General features: G+C 34.5%; 1 protein-coding gene across 3 annotated transcripts; it reads right to left on the bottom strand.

Moving 5' to 3' along the window:
* Nucleotides 1-12: 12 nt before the first annotated feature.
* si:dkey-234i14.2 (RNA-binding Raly-like protein) lies at nt 13-22,211 on the bottom strand. Of its 3 annotated transcripts, none has more exons than XM_058766335.1 (7): nt 22,049-22,211; nt 20,261-20,336; nt 7,046-7,197; nt 2,703-2,816; nt 2,327-2,466; nt 1,067-1,115; nt 13-986 (listed from the first exon to the last, which is right to left on the bottom strand). In XM_058766335.1, exons 1-6 carry the CDS (start codon nt 22,089-22,091, stop codon nt 1,080-1,082), a joined length of 561 nt encoding a protein of 186 aa, XP_058622318.1. In that variant the 5' UTR covers nt 22,092-22,211; the 3' UTR covers nt 13-986; nt 1,067-1,079. The 3 variants fall into 3 exon arrangements, with proteins under 3 accessions (XP_058622318.1, XP_058622319.1, XP_058622320.1); XM_058766336.1 differs by having other exon boundaries at nt 20,261-20,365; nt 22,049-22,183; XM_058766337.1 differs by having other exon boundaries at nt 20,261-20,365; nt 22,055-22,179.
* Nucleotides 22,212-22,410: the final 199 nt, after the last annotated feature.

Genomic DNA, 22,410 nt, shown 5'->3' with positions numbered 1-22,410 from the left:
CTGTACATGAAAGTATTTTTTATTTCTGAATACATTCACAATGCAATCGACAAAGTGATACAAACAAAATGGCATTCCACAATATTTGACATAATCACAGTAATATATTACAAAAAAGTATATTACAAAAAAAACATTCAGCAGGAAATCACTATTTTATGACTTATTTAAAAATGCATAAATTAAGTGTATGACCTTGACAACATTTCACATGAAAAAAAAAAAGACATAATGATCATACAGTTAAATCTAGTCATAAAACTAAATTGGCCAGAGCGATTAATGGGGAAATATTTACATATCACTTGCACTGACCAAACACCATGTCTAGTTAACAACAGAGGTAGATGGTAGTCATTGTGCCAATTCCAAAATTATGAATTATGTAACAATTATTATACATTTTGTGAATTTGAATGACATTTGGGATAAAATAAGTGTTTATGTACATCTTAAATCTCATGTGTGGCTCATAAACATAAATAATTGAACTATTTTTTTTTTTCAATATACCAGGGTCTATCAGTTGATATAGATATGTAGATATCATTATTAGCATCAGTCATTTAATAACCCATATCAGTTGAGCTGTTGTGTAGAACCATAAAATGATTTCTGTATACAGGATATTTGCAATAACGTGTGTTTGTGTGTGTACACTATAATTTTATTCTTATCTCGAGTCGTATCAGTATTTTACTGACTGAAATCATGGAAAAAACAGCTTGTGTTTATATACTGTAATTCATAAAATCATCAGCAGCTTTTGACGACACATAATTCAGTTTGCTCTGGTCTGTTTAGACAGCTGCTCCACACCTGGATTCAAACTGGATTCATGTTCACTTTACATGATGACAATTTCAACAGATCTGGATATTTGGAACTGATCCAAATATATTTCTTCGTATTCCCTGGTCGTTTTCTTTACATCATCATTAGAGATCCTGGGACTTTTACCAAATCTTGGTATCTGAATTTGGAATCTGTGAGAAAGAGCAACAGAACATTAGAGGGGAACGACAGTTTGGCCATTTATTAAAGAGGAAAAAAAAAAAAAACTTACCTGAAACCTGTTTTTACATGTAGAGCAAATCTGATTCATAGTAATTAACCTAGAAAACACATGCATGGATAAATGTCATGGATAGACTGTAAGACGGAAAACATTTTTATAGCATTATACCATTTTTTAACATCCTGTAATATTGTTGAAAGATGTTTTATTCAGTCAATCAGTAAATAACAATAAAAAGTTTGCTTTGTAAGCCTGATTCAAAATCTACATTTAATTTAAATGTATCATGATAACCACAGTTTACATCAAAAAGCCATAATTATTACAAGAAACCTGTCAAGAACCTGTCATTTCATTTCACAATTATAAGAATGACAACTGTAATGCACAAACATTTGGTTCTTATAAAAGTAATGTGAAAAATGTCATTCTCAATAAGTAACATAAAAAATAACAAAAACAGCATTTTTGATCGAATTGTAAAGTGTGTGTGTGTGTGGGCTTTCTGAGTGTATATAAGCGGTAGACTATTTTAGAAAGGACAATTTAAAAGATAAAAAAGAAGAATTAGAGAGAATAAATAAATGATGAATAATTTATTGCGATTGTGTGAATAATATGCAAACATGTAATCAATAAAAAAGTAAATGTAGTCTGATTACGAGTATTTTAAAATGTAACTTACTCTAATTACAAGTACTTAATTTTTGGAATCGGTAACACTTTATTTTAGGGTCTCTTAACTAGTTGCTTATTAGCATGCATATTACTAGAATATTAGCCATTTATTAGTAGTAATTAAGCACATATTAATACCTTATTCTACATCCCTAATCCTACCCAATACCTAAACTTAACAACTACCTTACTAACTATTAATAAGCAGCAAATTAGGAATTTATTGAGGGAAAAGTTGTAGTTAATAGTGAATAAATGTTCCCTATTATAAAGTGTTACCTTGGAATCTGATTACGTAATCCAGATTGCATGTAATCAGTTACTACCCAGATCTGTATATATATATATATATATAACCTAAATGTAAATAAATATATACATATATAAAATATATGTAAAATGATGTAATCAAAAATTAATACAAAATGTCCTTCAGTAATAGTAAGAAGCTTCACAATCTTCAGAATGTTTTATTTCACTACGTTTCACAGTGGCCACAATTTCTTTAACTATGAAAATTTGATTTAATTTATGGGTATAAATGATTTAATCTGGTCTCACGATTACATTAATCGCATCGTTCCTAAGAGTTGAGCATTAGCCATTGTGTGTGTGTGTATGTGTCTTTACATGCTGTCTGTCTTCATCACTGCTGTCTGCAGTCTGTGGGCTCTGCGTGTCTCTGTCTGTCCTCAGGGGAGGAGAGCTACCAGATGAATCGTCCGCGCTGCTCACAGAGCCATGGAGCGGAGAGTACGCCACACTGTCTCCTGAGATTCACACACACACACAGTAAATGACATAAAACTGAAGATCAAGGACAGAAAAGCTGCCAAGGCCCTGAAGCAACACCCCCTTCAGAGGCCCGACTTGCACACAATGTGAGACATAATGTCCAAATAATGGCAAATAACTTCACAAATATGAGACAGTCGGAGACCCCACTGGCCTGGTTCATAATCCACTTTGCAAAGTGCATCTGATGATGAAAGAATGAGTGTTTTACCAGACAGCTCTTGGCTTTGAGGGTCCATCCGCTCCAGACTGTCCAGCAGCTCGTCTATCTGTGATTTAATCACTGTCAGCTCTTTCTTAATGCACATCAGCTCCTCCATTCTCACTGCAGAGAGAAGGAGGTTAGCGAGCATTATGTTCAGCGAATTGAGACAGTATTGCCAAACATATTGCATTTCCATTTGCCACCACCAGTGAAGCAGAAATGACACACTGCAGCTTTAAATAAAGACATAGAGACATCTGAGATGTAGCCTAGCAGTTAGCGCACAAAAAAAAGTGGATTTTTTGATAAAGTAGGTCATTTCTGTGCAAGTAGCAGCACCAAATGAACTGCAAATATAACTGTTTCCAAACAAGTTTCCCAACTGTTTTTTCTGCCCCACCCTCCATCTCTCATTGGTTGGACAAACATGTAGCCCCTCCCCAAACTCACAGCATTGGTTGAGCCACAATTTGAGTGCTTTCACCATTTTAAGCATAGTACAACATAAAAAATGTTATACTTCAGCTTACCTCAGCCAAAAAGTTAAATTGTAGGACTTTCAAGAGACAAATGAGGATGCCCTGATATAAGCAACTCTTCTAATCTAATGTCTCTAATGATGGAAACTTAGATTGGACCTCTTTTCCGCAGCGTGTTAATACCACTCAAACACCCCTCCAATCCCAGCTGGATGAAAAAAATCCCATTCCAGCTCAGCACCAGCCATTAAAAAGCGGTTTGACCTCCCAGCTACAAAGGCAAACTCATTCTGCTGTGATCTGCTGGCAGTAAAAACTATTAGGGCTTGTAATAAAGCACTATAAACGCTTCTTATTGGTTATGCACTATTAATTTGTTATAATTGCTTTTGGTGATATGCTAGGTTTGATTACTGAGGGAGTAGTTCTATAGCGGAGGGAGGATTTTAATGAAGAAACCATCTGGAGTTCGACAGCAGAGGTGCATGCATGCACGTAGTTATAGACGCTCACAAAATCACGAGCAACATTCACCAAAACACAATCCAAGGGTACAAAACACTGTAAAAGTGATGCTGATATTTACCATGGGACGCAAATGCAAACATCAATGCTAATGCATTGCAACACTGTACCTTTCTATATAATATTCTTTCTCACTGTGATAAACTCCAGTACTCAAGAGTACATAGAGTCCTTGCTCAGGCAGCTTGTTATAAACACACTGACAGTTTAAATAACTTTAATTTGCACAGAAATGCCAACTTTATTCAGTTTTTAACTCCATACAAGACTTACACTATCAGTCAAAAGTTTTTGAACAGTAAGAATTTTTTTTTTTAATGAATTCACTTCTTCTCACTAAGCATGCATTTATTTGATCCAAAATACAGCAAACACACTAATATTGTAATATTAATAGTAATATTTTTACTATTTAAAATAAGTGCTTGCTATTTGAATATATTTTAAAATGTAATTTATTTCTGTAATCAAAGATGAATTTTCAGCATCAGTCTTCAGTGTCACACGATCCTTCAGAAATCATTCTAATATACTGATTTGCTTTTCAATAAACATTTATTATTATTATTATCATCGATATTTAAAACAGTAGAGTAAAGATCAAAGATCAGCATTTATCTGAAATAAAAAGCTTTTTGCAACATTATACATTACATATGTAGGGAAAGAAATTATAGAAATTAATACTTTTATTTAGCAAGGATGCTTTAAATTGATCAAAAGTGATGATAAAGACATATATAATGTTACAAAAGTTTTCTTTTTCAGATAACAGATAAATGCTGTTGTTCTGAACTTTCTATTCTATTCTATAAGAAACCTGAAAAATTCTACTCAGCTGTTTTCAACATAATAATAATAATAATAAATGTTTTTGAGCAGAAAATAATGATTTCTGAAGGATAATGTGACTGGAGTAATGATGCTAAAAATTCATCTTTGAAGTCACAGGAATAAATTACATTTTAAAATATATTCAAATAGAAAACTTTTAAATAGTAAAAAATATTTCAAAATGTTACCATTTTTGCTGTACTTTGGATCAAATAAATGCAGGCTTAAGCCCGATTTGGACGGTAATTGTTTCTCATATGGACGTCTGTAAAAATGAATTTACATATTTACATAAAACTCATGGATTCGGATGGCGATTTATTCTCAGGCCCCGTTTACACTAGTGCGTTTTAATTTTAAAACGGTGTTTTAGAATGAAAATGATCCTCGTCTACACTGGCGTTTCCGCTGCGTTTCAGAAACGATCTCCGTTTACACTACACAACCGAAAATGCATGTCACGTGACCATTCATACAGGCACAACCATAGATTTATATAGGTAGATTCCCTATTATTTAGAGGGCAGACGCGTCTGTGTGCTTGCAGCGGTCAAATGGGGAATCTATTATGGGTACAACAACGAGCACGATGTTATTGTTTACACGGTCATCAAGGATTAGTATAGTAGTATAAACGATAGGCGTAACCGCAGCAAAAGTTATGCATTTTAAAACGAAAACACACTAGTGTAAACGGGGCCTCAGTGGAGGAGCGAGTTCTGTGATCCTACGAACCCGGGAACGCGCTGCTCATATGGCCAGTCACATGATTGTCTGCTGTACATAAAAATTTTTATTTACAGTTTTTTCTTATTATTGTGTAAAATGTATTTTAAAGAATACTGTAAAAAGTATTCTTATTATTCCAAGCATATTTTATAATATATAATCCTATTTGATTATTTAAATCTCCTGTTTAAAAATAGGAAAATAGAAGCGCTATAGTTGTATATAATTATACACTATATAGTTATGTATATATCTGTTTATAATACACATTTGAAAATTGTATTGCATACCAGCCGCTGCCATAATAAAGACCCATTTCGAATGTTTACGTGCTTTTCTTTTCTTCTGCTCATATTCGCTGTGGTGGAGCAGTTATAAAATATTGTTCTTGTAAATACTTTCCAGCATTTCATAAATAAATATGTATGCAAATTACACCGAAGTACAACAGTTACGGTGTTCAGGAGTGCTCAAGAAGGGCTTAAACACTGCATTTTGAATCGATTTTTTCTTGTAAACTCAGAGATGTGGATTCGGACGGCAATTAAATTACCACACGACCTTGGTGTTTGTCAAAAAACAGTAGGTAATTCAGCCAGGGATTTTAATGTGGGTGGTGAGAGAAAAACACTGACATTCTGGATTTGGACGGCAATTAAATCACCGACTACCCCCTGTATATGGTGAAAATCGTCCCCCTGAGAAACAATTACCGTCCGAATAGGGCTTTAGTGAGCAGAAGAGAATTCTTAAAATGAAAATTACAATTCTTACTGTTCAAAACCTTTTGAGTGGTAGTGTATAAGGTTGCTTAGTGAAACTTCACAGACGAAATCCAGTCATTTCAATAGGAATCCACATAATCGTGAGTTTCATGTGTGGGCGAAAAAGTTGGTTTGAAAGCATACAATGCTACACTATTTATAGTATCCAAAGGAATTTGGCTAATGTGACTGTACCATTATATTGTGTCAACACCGTTCACGACTGTTGCATTACTTGGAGCTGAAACAGCTTGAGGCTACATTTTACAATCTGTAATTAATAAAACAAACTATAACAAGCTAAAAGTAACTGTTTCCAAACAGGTTTCCCAAATGGTCTTTCTGTCCCGCCTCCCATCTGTCATTGGTTTAGCAAAAATGTGTCTAAACTGGGCTTAACCATTGTCGTGTTGCACTACGCAGCGCTAAAACAGCTCGAGGCTGTCTACATTTTAAAATGTGTCATTTCTAAAACAAACAGACAAAATAACAATTGTTTCCAAATGGATTTCCTAACTGTTCTATTCTGTCCTGCTCTCATTTGTCACTGTTTGGACAAATATGTTTCTACGATGGGGCTTAACCTTATCGATCATTGTCTACATTTTAAACTGTATTGTTTGTAAAACAAACTGTAACAAATGAAAAATTACAATTGTGTCCAAACAGGTTCCTCAACTGGACTGGACAATATGTTCTACCAATGTTTTGCTAACATTCCCAGTGAGTTATGAAAAAGTTATTTCTGAATGTTCTTCGAACTTTCAAAATGTCAATTTCTAAAAATGCTTTAATTTTTTGTTTTTTTCTTGGTTATGCAAACATTCATTTAAAAATGTTGCACATATTTTGGGAATGTTACTCTAAACATTCTAAAACAAGTAGTTACGTTAAAAAAAAAAAAAGAAGAAAAATGTCCAACTGTGAAATGTCCATGAACATGTATATTTGCTAAAACTTCAATTTTGATTTCATGAGGTCTGTATCTTGAGCTTTGAAAGATGTCAGTGCATCTTACGCTGGATTCCTCTGCTCCTGGACTTGTGTCTGCTCTGAGGTTTCTCTCTGCTTTGCCGCAGGGCTGCGGAAGACGAAGAGGGTGATGAACACATCCGTCGAAAAGATGCAAAGTCACATGGGATGGTCGGAACATGTTGATAGTCGAAAACCCTGAAAATGAAAACCAGATAAGTGATTTGAAATAAATAAGTACGGCAGGAAGATTTTCTTCTGATTCTCAAGGCACGGTTATTATTGGCAGGCCCTGGCCTACTTCCTGTTCCGCGACTGAAGAACATCACAGCTAATTATGCATGCCATCCGCAGCCTCTGCATGATACATACATTAGCGGCATGGCACTTTACTGATCACTCTACGTCTTCAACTTTATCCGCTCTGTCACATCCTCGGCATGCTGCGAATGTCTCCGGCAAAACTTGGCAACAAAGTGCTTTTTCAAAAATTGCTAAGCTTTTATTTAAAGATTAGCAGGGTCTATGAAATAGGAGACTTTTCCCATTATTCCCTGAGGCCTAGCAGTTTGTGACCGGAGAGAGATATCAGGAGATGAGAGATTGGGAGAAATCTGCTGCTGGTGTCAAGAGCGTGATGGAGCATGCAATTAGGAAAACGGGCTAGGATAGAGCGAAAGAGACGGGACTAGACAGAAATAAAGGCAAAAGCAGGACCACACTGACTCTGCAGCTGAAGAAAGTGCTGCAGTTTTCTGCAGAACTGAAATGTCCATTGGGAGTCAGATTAATAAATATTATGGTTTTTAAATTAAATTGCTTAAATTAAAAATTTTAGTAAGTTACATAAGGCTTTCTGCAAGGAGTAAGAGTGTGGTTACCATATTTTACCATTTTAAATTTGAGATCTTGTGGGTACAAAGTTAAATATGTTGGGTGGGTACATAACGTGTCCTGATATCACAAAAAAGCCTAATTTAAAACAATGAAATTCTTTAAAAAATATATTTATGATTTTTTTACCATTCAAAAGATCTATTTCATGTAACACACACACATATATAGTAAAAATGACAAAAACACCACACAATTACTCAAAAACTTAGAAAATTATTCAAAATCACTATTATTGTTAGTATTAGTATTAGTATAACCATAGAAAAACTTTTTCATGACATGAAATAAAATAAATTTAACCTGAAATAAAATATGTATATATATATTCTCTAGATTTTTATTTGCCATTTTAATTTAGTAATTAATTTAAACTGTATGTAATATAATAACTAAAACTCTAATAAAAACTATACAGACATATGAAGACAATAATAAAAAATATTCCAAAATATTTAAAAAACTTAATTCATACTAAAATTTCACTGATTTTCAAATATTATTCTAATATAAAATAACTACTTTCTTTTTTTATGTTATTTTAATATTTTAATATATGCTAAAATGTAATTTATGCAAAGCTGATACATACATACTGTACATACTTGTGTGTGTGTGTGTGTATGCTCACATGTACTATCTGAGTCTACTATCCCACGCATAAACCAACACTAATAAAAATAATTAATTAATATTTAAGAATGGGGTACATATGATACAAAAAAGGTATTGCACAGAAAAACTGAGATGCAAAGCAGGCTGGAATCAAACTTCAGTTTCCCACACGAGCATCACAGCTTGACACATCTGGAGCATGAGTGCTAACCGCTACGCCACAGCTCCATAACTGCATACTGCTAAAATGCTAATAAATTCTCCTGCTGTCTTTCCTCCCTCTCTCTCTCTCTCTCTCTCTCTCTCTCGCTCTCTCTCTCTCTCTCAGTGAAGGAAATGGGATCACACGCCACACGGAGAGGTCTCTTAAAACTAATGAGATTTTGTTCTAAAGTGACAGGCTGATCTCTCAGACAAGCTTCATTATCCAGAGTTCAGTCTCTGTCTGACGGCTCACAGAGAGAGAGGCGAGCGCCACACGCATCTGAACCAAACGCTTCACTGTATGCGCTTCTATCAACGGTCATTCATGTACATCTGGACAGATATCAGCTTTAATTTTATTGCGAAGATGTATTAGCTGGCTGTTCAATAAATTGTAGAACAGCAGGGGCCATAAAGACATCATCCGGCAATAATATCTCTCTTTATGAGGTTTAGCTTTATAAAACAATATTGAATTGGCACAAGCATTCTGATCTATCATTGTAGCTCGCAGAAATAGTTTGCTGTATCATTAGTGCATCTGTTTGTTGATAACTAAATTCGCTGTGTAAATCATTGCAGGACAGAAGGTGTTAAACGGCGCACTGGGACAAATTCATTGAACAGACAGTATTGAACAGTGTAAAACTGAAACTGCTCACTTGTCCTTTGTGTGTTTGTCATGATTGATTCTTTCCCTGAGGTAATTCAGATTGATTAATTCAGATCGAGTGTGCACACAGGGGGAAAGTGGTTTGGCTGAAATGAATCGGGATCACAGAAGCGGGATGGAGGTTAATGGAGTGGAAGGAAATCTTTTGCTATTTCAGCACGGTTAAAAATCAAAACATGGGCATTTCAGATGAACGGGAAAATAATGAAAAGCCCCACAACTGAAATATACTGCTGCGTCCACAGAACTGAAATCTGTAAATGTGGTTGGCTTTGGATCACGCATGAGCAAACCTCACAACATGACCTGAGAGAGATCATAAATAATAATTTATATTAGTATGACAATACAACGGATGGAGAATTGAACAGCACATATACCAGTGTCTCCTTCCTCATTCCTGCTGAGATTTTCTGTGCATGTGCTGACTGGATATGGGTGAAAAACTCATTTTGTTTTGAAGTAGATATAATGTAGAAAATAGTTAAGCAATCTGATATCACTTTACAATAATGCTCTATATGATAACAATAATTAATGCACTAACTAACATGAAATAACAATGAACTAAAGAATTTGTAAGTATTTCATATTTTTGGTTAATGTTCATTTCTATATATGAAGAGTTCAGATGCAAAAGCCACTAAGTGCCGTCTGAAATTTTCATCTAAAATTAGCATTTTTCTCACGCTCCTATGTTTAGGTTCAGTAATTTCACTTTAATGGCAATGTACAGGTCCTTTTCTATGCAATAAAAATAGTGAAATAACTGAACATAAATATAGGAGCCTGATAAAAATGCTAATTTTGGAAGAAAATTTCAGACGGCACTTAAGGGCTTTTGCATCTGAACTCTTCATATTCATTTTAGCATTTTAAGTATAATTTAACATTAGTGAACAAATATGAATTAACAATGAACTGGTTATTGTTAGTTCATGTAATAATATTAAAAGTGACAACATTTGAATGACTGGTCAGTAGGTTAATTAGTTAACTGACCGAATGACTAACAGATTGATTGGTTGATTGATTGGTTGGCTGGCTGGTTGGTTGAATGACTGGTTAGTTAACTGGCTGGCTGACTGACTGATTAATAGACTGATTGATTTATTGGTTGGTTATACAGTAAATTAAAACAGTAAAATGTGATGGATTGGCTTGTTGGCTGGCTGGTTTATTAAACGGACAGTAGGTTAATTGGTAGATTGACTAATATATTGATTGGTTGGCTGGCTGGTTGGTTAGTTGAGGGAACAGTCAGAAGAGTTAGTGGTTGACCGAGGGCTTGTCCAAATACCCACGCTTGTGGTCTTTGCACTTGACCACTTGTCTACTTACATGACGTATCTCCTGTATTTTAATGTATTAGTGTTCAAGTGAGCATGAAGACCTCAAGTGTGTGTAGAACCAGGGGATATGAGATGGGATACACTTAGGCTCGAGTACTGCTTCAGAGTGGATTTAGTGTGTATTAAGGGCACTGCGCTTTACAGTTTTTAAGACCTGGGTCTTGCATACTTACTTACTGTTGCATGCACACGCTCTGAAGTGGCAAAACCACAAGTGTGGGTTTTTGGACAAGCCTTCACTGAATAATTCATTGTTTGATAGAACAATCAGTAGGTTGAATGGTAGACAGACTCATTAATTGATTGGTTGAATGGCTGGTTGCTTGGTTGATTAAACAATCACAATACCACTGGGCTGACTGGTACACTGACTGACAGATAATTGATTGATTGGTAAGTTTGTTGGTTATTTGGTAGGTCCTTGGTTTGGATTGGGTGGTTGACTGACTGATAGTTTCACATAGCCAGACATTTAGACAGACGGCAGAAGGCCTGGGAACCATGGGACCGCCCAAAAGGCCATATGACTGACAGGTAAAGTATTTGTGACAGGTAAAGTAAATTTATGTCGTGGAAGTGCCCCCATAATAACAATCAATCACTCTTGTGGTAATTTGATGACACCTAATATGTATACGTATTTTAATTGCTTTGACCGCTCTCTGTAGATCACGTGTCACGATTGGTTGATTATGTACAATGCCTGCATGTTATTGGTCAAACTACTTTTCGGTCATTACCTTCAGCAAGTATGAAAACAGGAAAAAAACAGGAACATTGGTTCTGGAAAACCAAACACAAGAATAAATCATTCAACTGCTATATCAGCATCTGTTCTATCATTTTTGCTCACATACACAGCTTATATACCCTTCTTGATTAGGTATTTCTGCTATTTTCTATTTCTTCTTCCATAATAGATATGAGGGTGCAAACAACTAGCAAAACCGGATCTATAGGGAAACCGTCCAAATTCTGACAAATGGTTGGCCAGGCTTAGAGAATAAAACTCTTGTCATATCCAGTTGACGACAAGTTAAATTATCTCTTTTAGATTTCACTGTGCCTCAAGCAATACTCTTGGATATCTTTTAATGAGAACGGTGGACCTCACATACTTTTAAGCATCCAGTGTTTAGTTGATCTTGATAAATGCTCATTGTCACCGATGTAAATACGAAAGCTTTCTTCTTCAATCAGACGATTTTGTTTCCAGGCAGACCATTAAAAAACATGATGCACGTCTCCCAGAAATCCTGTAGAATTCAACCAATCAGAGGATGACTTTGAATCTGCTGAAGTGTTTCCAGTTAAGTGTGCTGTATGCATCAGATATTCAGCCAATGGTCCAATGGGCATGATGTCTGAGGCTGTGAGGACAGATTGGTTGGTTGGTTGGCTGACGGACTGACTAGTTAGTAGATTGATTCGATTGTTGGTTAGTCTATGATTGATTAATTGAATGACTGACTGATTTATAGGTTGCTGAGCTGACTGACTGATGGATTGATTGATTGATTTATTGATAGGTAGGTCGGTATCTAGTTGGCTGACTAATTGATATTTTGGTTGTTGGGTAGATTGCATCTTTACATGTTTTATTGCTACCGTAACCATATTCACATATGAACAGTATACAGCATTCCCATTCTGTTTCTCCAGCAGAAAGTGGCAAAAAATTGATTATAAATTTAATTTGTCTCCATCAACTTAATTGGTCTCCATGGTATATACATATACTGTACCATTAACTGAAAAATAAGGACCATACAATAGCTTAAAATATGCAAACAGAACATCACAAGTCCATGAATTAATGAGCAAATATTCATTGTGTTGTTGCGTGATCACCTGTGTGTTTCTGCTTTGCTCTGAGGTTGAAAGTGCTGTTCAAATAGTATATTGGTCCTGTTCCACTGTTTTATGGCCCTTACAGTTTTCCCTGGATTCAACACTGTCCAGAAAGATTCTCTGATCCACAGATAGGGAGCTGTAAATTACTTTGCCTCAGAGGACTACGGTGAATGAGGGAGATATACATTAGACTGCAATGGGATCAGACTGGGTCAGATTGCTGCTCTAAGCTGCAGGATAAAAGAGTGTTACGACAGTGACATCCAGCTCTTAAAATAACCTGCTCTCAGCTGCAGATCTGAGCCTCAAACGCTCCTCAGTCCCAGTGTGTCTGAACCTCTTTAACAGTGCTATCACTCAAACTGTTGCTCATTTATTAGGGTGAGTGATTTGAACCAAACCCTAAACCTAAGTAACCTTCATTGGCATTTATTCATTTATTTCTTTTCAATGCAATCAGACAGATTTACCATAAATACCATAAAATACCATTGCCTGAGGAACCCAACCATATCTAGACAACAGAAAATCCCTAAGACGTGAGGGTGGGCTCTTATAACTTGGGCTACACATAACACCCTAACAACTACATAGCAGTGCCCTTGCAACCAACCACAACACTCATGCTAAAAACACTCAAAATGTCTTAGCAATCACTTAGCATCAACATGACAACCACCCAAAAATTGCAGCCCCAGCTTTCGCACCACTCACATTTTATAAGAATATGTAAAAGTCTAATTTAAGTTGGCGCAAATAGCCTTGTGGGCAGCGCGCTGACATATAGTGCTATTGTGCTACAGGTGTCCCGAGTTCGAATCCTGACTTGAGGACATTTCCTGATCCCGCCCTCCTATCTCTCTCCCACTTTGCTTCTTGTCAGCTCAGTACTGTCCTATCATAATAAAAGGTAAAATTGCCAAAAATAAATATATAAAAAAAAAAAATCTGATTTAAAATTATTACCATCATAAACTTTATTTCATCAAATAATTTACCTTAATTTACTTTATTTTATTGATTTATTTTTATGTAATAAAATATAAAAGAGGTTATTGCAACTTTTTATCTCACAGTTCTGACATTTCTGATGCATGTGTATGAAGTCAAACCATGTGTCTAAAAAAATAAAAAATAAATAAAAAATCAGAAATGCTCAATGTAAACTCACAATGGCAATATTTAAACTTCCAATTCTGAAGAAAAAAGAAAAACTTTAAACTCACAATTGTGAGATATAAACTTGAATTCCTGAAAAAGCCTTAAAGCCTAAATTCTGAATGTCTGAATTCTGGTAAATAAACTTGAAATTACAAGAAAAAAATTGAGAATTGTGAAAAGTCAGTTACCTTCTTGATATTTTTATTCTGTGGTGTAAATAAGCTTTCATTGTATGGCAAGACAGATTTTTATTTATGCAAATATTTATATTTCTGTCATGACAACTCTCTGAGAGCATGGTAATATACAGAAATAATACTGCTGCTGCCCATATAACATATGTGAAATAACCTCCATATATAACATACACGAGATTACCCTGCAGCAGATCTATACAGGTGGAGCTGGGGAAGGTGGAGGGTTTCTGAAGTGCGCTGCAACCGCTACAGCAATCACAAGCCAAGTATTTGACGTTGAGCAGCGGGCTCATTGGCTGTTGATGTGAAAAGAAACCAATCAGCTGTGCCATGTGAATAATGATGTAATATTATCAGACCGAGTTACAACCTATCGGCCTGTGCCATCTGGAGTTTCATGACAGAACTTTGTATTTATTTATATTTACCTATTTGAATTTTTCAACTAATGTAAAGGTCATTGCACACTGATTCCGAAATTTTCATCTGAAATTTTCGCACGTTAAAAAATAAATACCACCTCATGTTGTGTCAATTACGTTTACACACTGCCTCCGAAATTTTCTTCCGTCATAAAATAAATTCGGATCAGGTTCAATTTTCTGCGTTTTATCCGTAGCAAGCATTTTGATAGGAAAGGATGATGAATGTGAAAAAAACAGAAAAAAACGCATATGAAAATTTGGGACTCAGTGTGCCTTCAGAATAGTATGTTAAAAACAGTAGAATGTGACAATGTTAAAAATAACAGATATTAAAGAGGCTATTACATTATACATTGTCATACATATTTTTCACTCACTGCCAGAATGACATTTTAATTTAATGGTAAGGCAATACTAAAAGATAGATGATTTAATAATATATAATATAATAAAATCTAACATATTTGAATTATTTGCAGTAGCTATTTTCTATTGTGTCTGCATCCATATTCATTCAGTTGCATCTGTTCACTCATTGACAAATATGAATTGCATTTTTGAAGAGTACGTTTTCAGTGAGCAGTTCTGCAGAGCAGAAATGTTCATCCCTGACGCAGTACACATTTTAAAATGAGAGGAAAAAAACATCCCATTTTTTATTAAAAGTAATCCCTCATGAATCATTTTTTTGCTCTCTTATATGCTTCCGAAGTGAAGAAAAACAGGTTTGTTAGCCAGAGGCAACAAAGTGCACAGTAGAGGGTTAAATTTAGACTTTTGTTATGGCAGACACACACATCTCCAAGCAAAAAAATGGCCACTAGAGAAACCCCAGTGTGCCACACTAATGCATGCTGCCAAACATATTTTCAGAGGTTTTCTCTCCACGACGCGATGCTTGGCCCTATGGGAGGGTGTTTAAAATGCAGATAGAATCCAGGGGTTGAATCTCAGTGCACACTAATGCAGTAACAACAGCATCTGACCGCAGGCCATAACCAATGAGACGTCAGATCTTCTGATGAGATTGAAATAGAGAACAAAGTTCCTGGTGTGTGAAAACACTTAACAAGAGGCAAATAAGCAGCTGCGTGAGTCATACGGAGCCCAGAGCCAAGAGAGAAGACGCCAGTCAAAGCCGCCCTATAACATTATGCAAATAAGTGGAGTAAATTCTCGTCGCGCTCCTGTGTGTGTGTGTGTGAGAGAGAGAGAGTGTGTGTTTAAGTGCTGGTAGGATGCTTAGGAAAGTAAATGAGATTAAATGGACTGTGAAACTGCATTATAGACCTTGTACTTCTTTGAGTGCATTGTGGGTAGATAAAGGACATTCAATTTGGACTGTAATACAATATATAAACATTGTTTATCATAGATGTTTGTATACGTGAATGCTGCTACAGTCACCAGCATATCGTGACTGGTTGCCAGAGTGTTGCTATGCAGTTGCTAATATTTTCGGGCCCAAGTCTCTATGGCCGCATTTACATTACATGGTTCAGGTGACCCAAATCCTTTCTTTTTTTTTTTTTCCTCCCATGTGCCACAGATCGGGTATGATACCATATAAGCAGGAAAAAAGCACATGGAATCAGATTTTCTCAAATCGGGTTCTCAGGTCAGATATTCCCCTGTCAAAGCGAGCTGGGCATCATTGAAAAAGCAATGGTGGCAACTGACAGGTAGATTCAGGTAGATTCTTTTCTGGGTAGCGTTGCCAAGTCTGTGTTTTTCCTGTGGAATTGGACTACTTTTACATTGTTGTCACAGGTTATTTTTTAATTTTGGGTTAAAGTGGAACCCCTGACAGAGAGTAAAACCACAGAAAAAAGCACAATTATGCTGGTTTTGTTTCTCAGACCTGGCAACCCTGTTTCTGATTCAGTATGTCTACCATGGGTTGTTTCTCACTGTTTAGTGTAAATGCAGATATCGGATATGGGTCACCTTTAAAAGAAGATGTAAGTTGGTCCAAAAAAGGGGGTATATAGCCAGCAAATCAGAATTGGCATCAAGAGCTGCAGTATAAATGTAGCCTATTACATATTCCTTGCATGCATATAGTTAATAACAAAAATGTGTAAGCCTTAGAAAGTTTTAGCAATGTATGCATTGTATTGTGTTTCAAACTGTTTTGATTTTTTTAATACCATTTTCAAAAAAAGTCTAAATATGACTCCAAAAAGTAATGATGTAACCATCAATTAAAAATTGGGTACGATTTTTAAATTTTTCAATATTTTTGAAACAATTCTCTTCTGTTCACCAAGGCTGCATTTATAAATAACTGTTTTCTGTTTGAATATATTGTAAAATGTAATTTATTCCTGTGATCAAAGCTGAATTTTCAGCATCATTACTCCAGTCTTCAGTGTCACATGATCCTTCAGAAATCATTCTAATATGCTGATTTGCTGCTCAAGAAACATTTCTGATTACTATTAAATAGTTGTGATCAGGTTTCAGAAAGAATAGAAAGTTCAAAAGAAAACGTATGTAAAACAGAATCAGAATCAATTTAATGTTTTTTTCTTCTTCTAAACCTAAGAACAACAAGCATTTTGCAAATGCAAACACTTCTACTAATAGAACCCTTAGTCTTATAACATTATGCAAATCATCATAATAAAATCGTCATCTGAAACTGAATGCTGAGTCTTTATTGTGGCAGTGCTGGATTGTTCCCAGGCTAGTTAGTCTGACCTGAGCCAGTCAGAGATCATTAACAGCTTGTTCCCACAAAGCCTCAGTCTGCCAAGCTCCAGCCACTCACTGTATAGTAGTAGTAGCCATTAAACAGCCACATAACAACAAGCCGTCTGTCAAGATGTGTTACACTGTAAGGATTACATAAGTTTGTGCAGTTGTTCTACACACCCTATATGCTCATAGTTAATGCAAAAGAAATATGTATAAAATGAAACAAGATGATGATGATTTGCATTCAGTTTAATTTCCTTTGGAGGATTTAAAAGCTATATGTGAAGCTCATATTTGTGTATAAAATGTGCAATATTTGAGTTGTAAGAGGTCTAAATTATTTTAGCATTACTGTAAAAAATTAAATTTTTCCTGTATTATAATTTTACAGTAATATACCGTTTTTGGAAGTGAAAAAGAACATATGTTACCGTTACCGTTCTTACCCACACTTGTCTGTATGTACAAACTAATTACCATGCATGTACGACTGTTAAGTACGGCCGTGTTTCTTATTTGTTACCATGTACATACACCTCAGGTAGGTACCTTGTGTTACCACACATTTGCCTGTAGGTACAAAATATTTACCATGTATGTACCAGGGAAGTACACGCACTGTAAAATAAAGTGCTACCGAACATATAATTTACAGTGAATAACCATAAATTGACATTCCCAGAATTCCCTGCGTTGCATTTCAAATCTGATTTGTTGTTGTTGTTGTTGTAATAACTATGTTTCTTCTTGTTTTTTTTTTCTTATCAGTTTTGTACATTATGGTTGTATGTAACATCTAATGTTGTTAAATTAATGTTTATTGCATTATTTCAGTTTCATGTGTGTTACCATGATGGTATTTAGTGTTTGTGCGAATGACACTGTGCACCCTCTATATATGTTAATATTTAAAAGCTGCTTGTGATAGGCTTTGGTTCATCATGTGACTTTCTCATCACCTCCTGCTTTTGGTGGTTATTTCAAAGTGTATTTCAAAGGTACAAAACAGATTTCTTTACTTCAGTAGGTTGGAATATTAACATCATATCAGTTAATAAAATTGCGGTATTTAACTGTATATTTAAGTTAAAACTGTAAAACTAAAAATGTTGCTACCGTATCTTTTACAGTAAAATTCTGGCAACCACAGCAGCCGTTTTTTTTTACCACACATTTTACAGATTTTTTTTTTACAGTGTACTTTTTTAGACAGATTCAATTCTGGTTCGAATTTACTGGCATAATTGTAAATGTAAATAGTATTTTTGATTGAATAAATGTCTAACCTAATTAAGGTCTGTAAAGCTTCAATTTTATACTTTTTTTGTCAGACATTCACTTCCTGTCTAAGTGGGCAGTTCTTAATAGGGTGCAACAGGCAGGTTTCGAAAGTAAAATCCCATTAATTTTATTTATAGGGGAAGTGATTTTTAAAGAGTCATGAACTGAGAAACCAAAATTCCAAAAGAGGCCATTTTACTAAAAAAAACATACTGTAAGTTTCAGAATTCGCTTTCTCGTTAGTCTAAACAGCTTATATTGAAGGCAGTCTGCCAAAACAACATCAACGCCTGCTTCGACATCGCTGCCTGTTTAGCCCCGCCCACCGGTTCACGCATGTAACATGAGGCAAATGCAGGTCTATGCAGAAATTAAATGATAAAGATGTTCCGAAGAAAACGAGACGCTGTTCAGTGCCAAGCAGTGGAAAAATAGTCTTTGCACTGCCTTCCATCTGATCCCAATATTAGGAGAGAGTGGATGAACTTTATTTTCAATGAAGATCCAGACCACATCAGTAAGAACTCGGTCCTTTGTTCACTTCATTTTATTGCGGATTCGTTTACAAACAAAGCACAATTTGAGGCGGGATTTTCAGAAAGAGTGAAACTTAGAGATGATGCTATGCCGACTATATTGGATCCGACAGTAATGTCACAACACAGGTGTGAGTAACTGTTTTCATTACATGATCACTATTGCTTTGTCTGTTAAACAGATCATTTGATTTAAATATTTATGCTTTTTTAACCTAAATCACAATCTATAATCCACCACGCCTATTCAAACAGACCGTTCTGATGAGGGGGTTAAAAACAGAACAGAAAATAGCTTATTACTTCTAAATGATGTTTTTTGATGTAAAAATCTTGATAACAACTACATTAATAAATTTATTAATATAATCATTAATCATTAAACTGTGAAAAACTACATTACCCATGATTCTGCAAAAAACAAAACAAAAAAACACCAATCAGTGAATTGCAACAATTACTTCAAAAGAACACTTCAGCACCAACCCAATCCCATGAAGCAATGTGAATGATGTTATAGAGTCAATCTCCTATATGCTCCCAAACTACTTAAATGATTAATCGTGATTAATCGCATCCAAAATAAAAGTTTTTGTTTACATAATTTATGTATGTGTACTGTGTATATTTATTATGTATATATATATATATATATATATATATATAAATACACACATGCATGTATATATTTCAGAAAAATATGTTATGTTTATAAATTAAATATATTTATTTATAATATAAATTATGTGAATATAAATATAGACGTGTAAATATTTTCAAAATATATATTGTATGTGTGTGCATTTATATATGCATAATAAATACACAGAACACACATATATATTATGCAAACATTTATTTTGTATGCGATTAATCGCGATTAATCGTTTGACATCACTAATTTAAACTGATAGTTTTATATTTCTACATCATTTTTAATTTGATTATACCAATCGCAATGCTTCATTGTAGTTCTTTCCTTGATTAAAGTCGTTAGGTTTTTATGGGGAAAAAACGCTGTGGACCAGACTTCATGCCGATAATCAAAAGTTCACAGTCACAGTTTCAAAAATATACTTCACACAAATGTAATTGCACTGGAAATGTCCTCTAGCTCATAACTCAGAACAGAACAGAGCCTAATATTAAAAACACCCGAAAAATTGATGTTGGCAGGGGCTGAAAAAAAGATGGATAGACTAGAGAAAGACAAAGATGAGAAAATCAGAGTGAGAAAAGCACAGTGACACAGTGTCAAAAATATGAGTGGAAGAGTACTAGAGACGCCCTCAGGAAGCAGATGTTTCATATTTCTTCATGACATGAGCTGTGAAATATGCCTGTGAGAAATGAGTGTGTGTGGACGTACCTGTAAGGCTCATTTCGAGGTCGCTTCATACCGGATCTCTGTTTGGAGGGTCGCAAAACTCCCGTCATGCTTTCGTCTAAATAAGAAAGACAGCACAAGTGCGCACTGAAAGGAAAACAACAATGAACTGAATAATACAACAACACTCCTTCTGTCACACTGACACACGCTGCCTCGCTCTTTAATAAAACATTACTGAATCCTCTGTCAAGAAACAGAATAAATGAAAACGTTATGGTATCAGGGCGTTAGAATGGAGAAAATAAAACTGAAAATAACTTTAGTTACAATGGGAATTGTCAAAATATATTTAAAAAAGACAGGCTCATTATTTCATTGTCAGGATTTACAGAAATGCCATTATTAGCCAACATATGTTGCTTGGTTAGGGTTAATCATCTGTGTTTTGAGATTAATATCTCTGTCATATGGTGAACACTATTGAGTGCACTTTCAGCACGAATGCATCATTGTCCAAGTGATATAGGCCATTTAACAAGTAATGACTACAATAAAACACCTGGAGTGCATAGTGTGAGTGTCTGTCCACAAAGCCTATACACTTTTGAGTTTGTGAAGTTTTTAAGACTATTATTTGTCTTATCACATTAAATAACACATTAGTAGTATAACAGTGACTAAATCACCAAAACACTGCAGAAAGTCACTGTATAATAGCCTAATATTACTCTCACTGTTATTACAGTGTAAAATGTGCAGATGATATACTGGAAGGTACTATTTCTAGTTATTTCTACAAAAAACAAAAACAAAAACAAAAACAAAAAAATTGATTTAGCATTGTTGTTATTAAAAACTTTTAAAAACTGTTTTTGTTTATTGAAAAAAAGCCGAATTAAAATATAAATATTGCATGACAAATTTAAACTTTACAAAATAAAATAAAATAACTGGAATTAGAAATAAAATGTATTGGTAATTTTCTGCCAGGACACTATATGTTAAGATAAGTTTCCTTTAACCACAACACAACACTATGCAATGTGTACTTCATAATACAGGTATAACACCTGTGAAAAATCAATATGGAAAATTAATTTATATTAAAATATAATATTTTTTTAAATGTATTAAAATATGTAAACTAAACAAAAATTGATTTTTTAAAAGGACAAAAGCACATAAATAAAACTTAAAAATTATTAAACTGTATTTAATTAATTTAAAAAATCCAGATCTTATTTAATATATATATATATATATATATATATATATATATATTATTTTTTAATGTATTAAAATATGTAAACTAAACAAAAATAGATTTTTTAAAAGACAAAAGCACATAACTAAAACTTAAAAATTATTAAACTGTATTTAAATAGTAAAAAAAAAAAAAATCCAGATCTTATTTAAAAAAAAAAAAGAAAAAAAAAAAGTATACAGTCATTACAACTACAATGAAACAGTAAACAGTAATTAAAATAATCTTATCTGGACCCAACTGTTATAGTTTAATCAGTAAAAATTAATGTATGTATACAACAAATCAAGATAAATTTAACAGAAATTAGTTTCATTCTCATGATAATTTCACAATGCAAAGAAGACTTCATATTCTTCATGCAAAATACAATTTCTTATTATGTTTAATTTTTTTTTTTTTTTTTTTTTTAGTGAAATACGCCCTTCATGTTTTTGAATGCAGTAATCAAATATGTGAACCATGAAGAAAACAATTCAAAATACCAACTCCAATCTGACAGCAGTTCAACTTCCTGTAAAACGCAGATGACAATGGAGTGAGAGAACGAGGAAAAAACTCACCCTTACACTGAAGACTGCGATGCTGACTTCTCAACAAGATCATTACAGTCTTATAACATCCTGCTCATCTGCTGTAGATTCCCTCGAAATGCACTCCTTATCTAACCTCACAGAGACAGAGAGAGAGAGAGAGAGAGAGAGAGAGAGAGGCAGAGCTCTTACTATGGAGTTAATGGCTTTTCTACACTGGGGGTCGTACCATTCACGAGCACATCAAATTCAAAGGGGGTTTAAATGCGCTTCTGGACTGATCCATTTCCTGTAGAAGAGAACAGGAGAAATCCAGACGGGAGAAATGAAAGTAGTAAAGCAAAATTCATCTGAGACCCCATACATCACTGTCTCGCTTCAGCATTCAAGCA

The sequence above is a fragment of the Onychostoma macrolepis genome, chromosome 25 (assembly GCF_012432095.1).
Source record: "Onychostoma macrolepis isolate SWU-2019 chromosome 25, ASM1243209v1, whole genome shotgun sequence".
Classification (NCBI taxonomy): domain Eukaryota; kingdom Metazoa; phylum Chordata; class Actinopteri; order Cypriniformes; family Cyprinidae; genus Onychostoma; species Onychostoma macrolepis.
The sequence above is the reverse complement of the archived record's forward strand: the minus strand, read 5'-3'. Positions and strand labels throughout refer to the sequence as shown.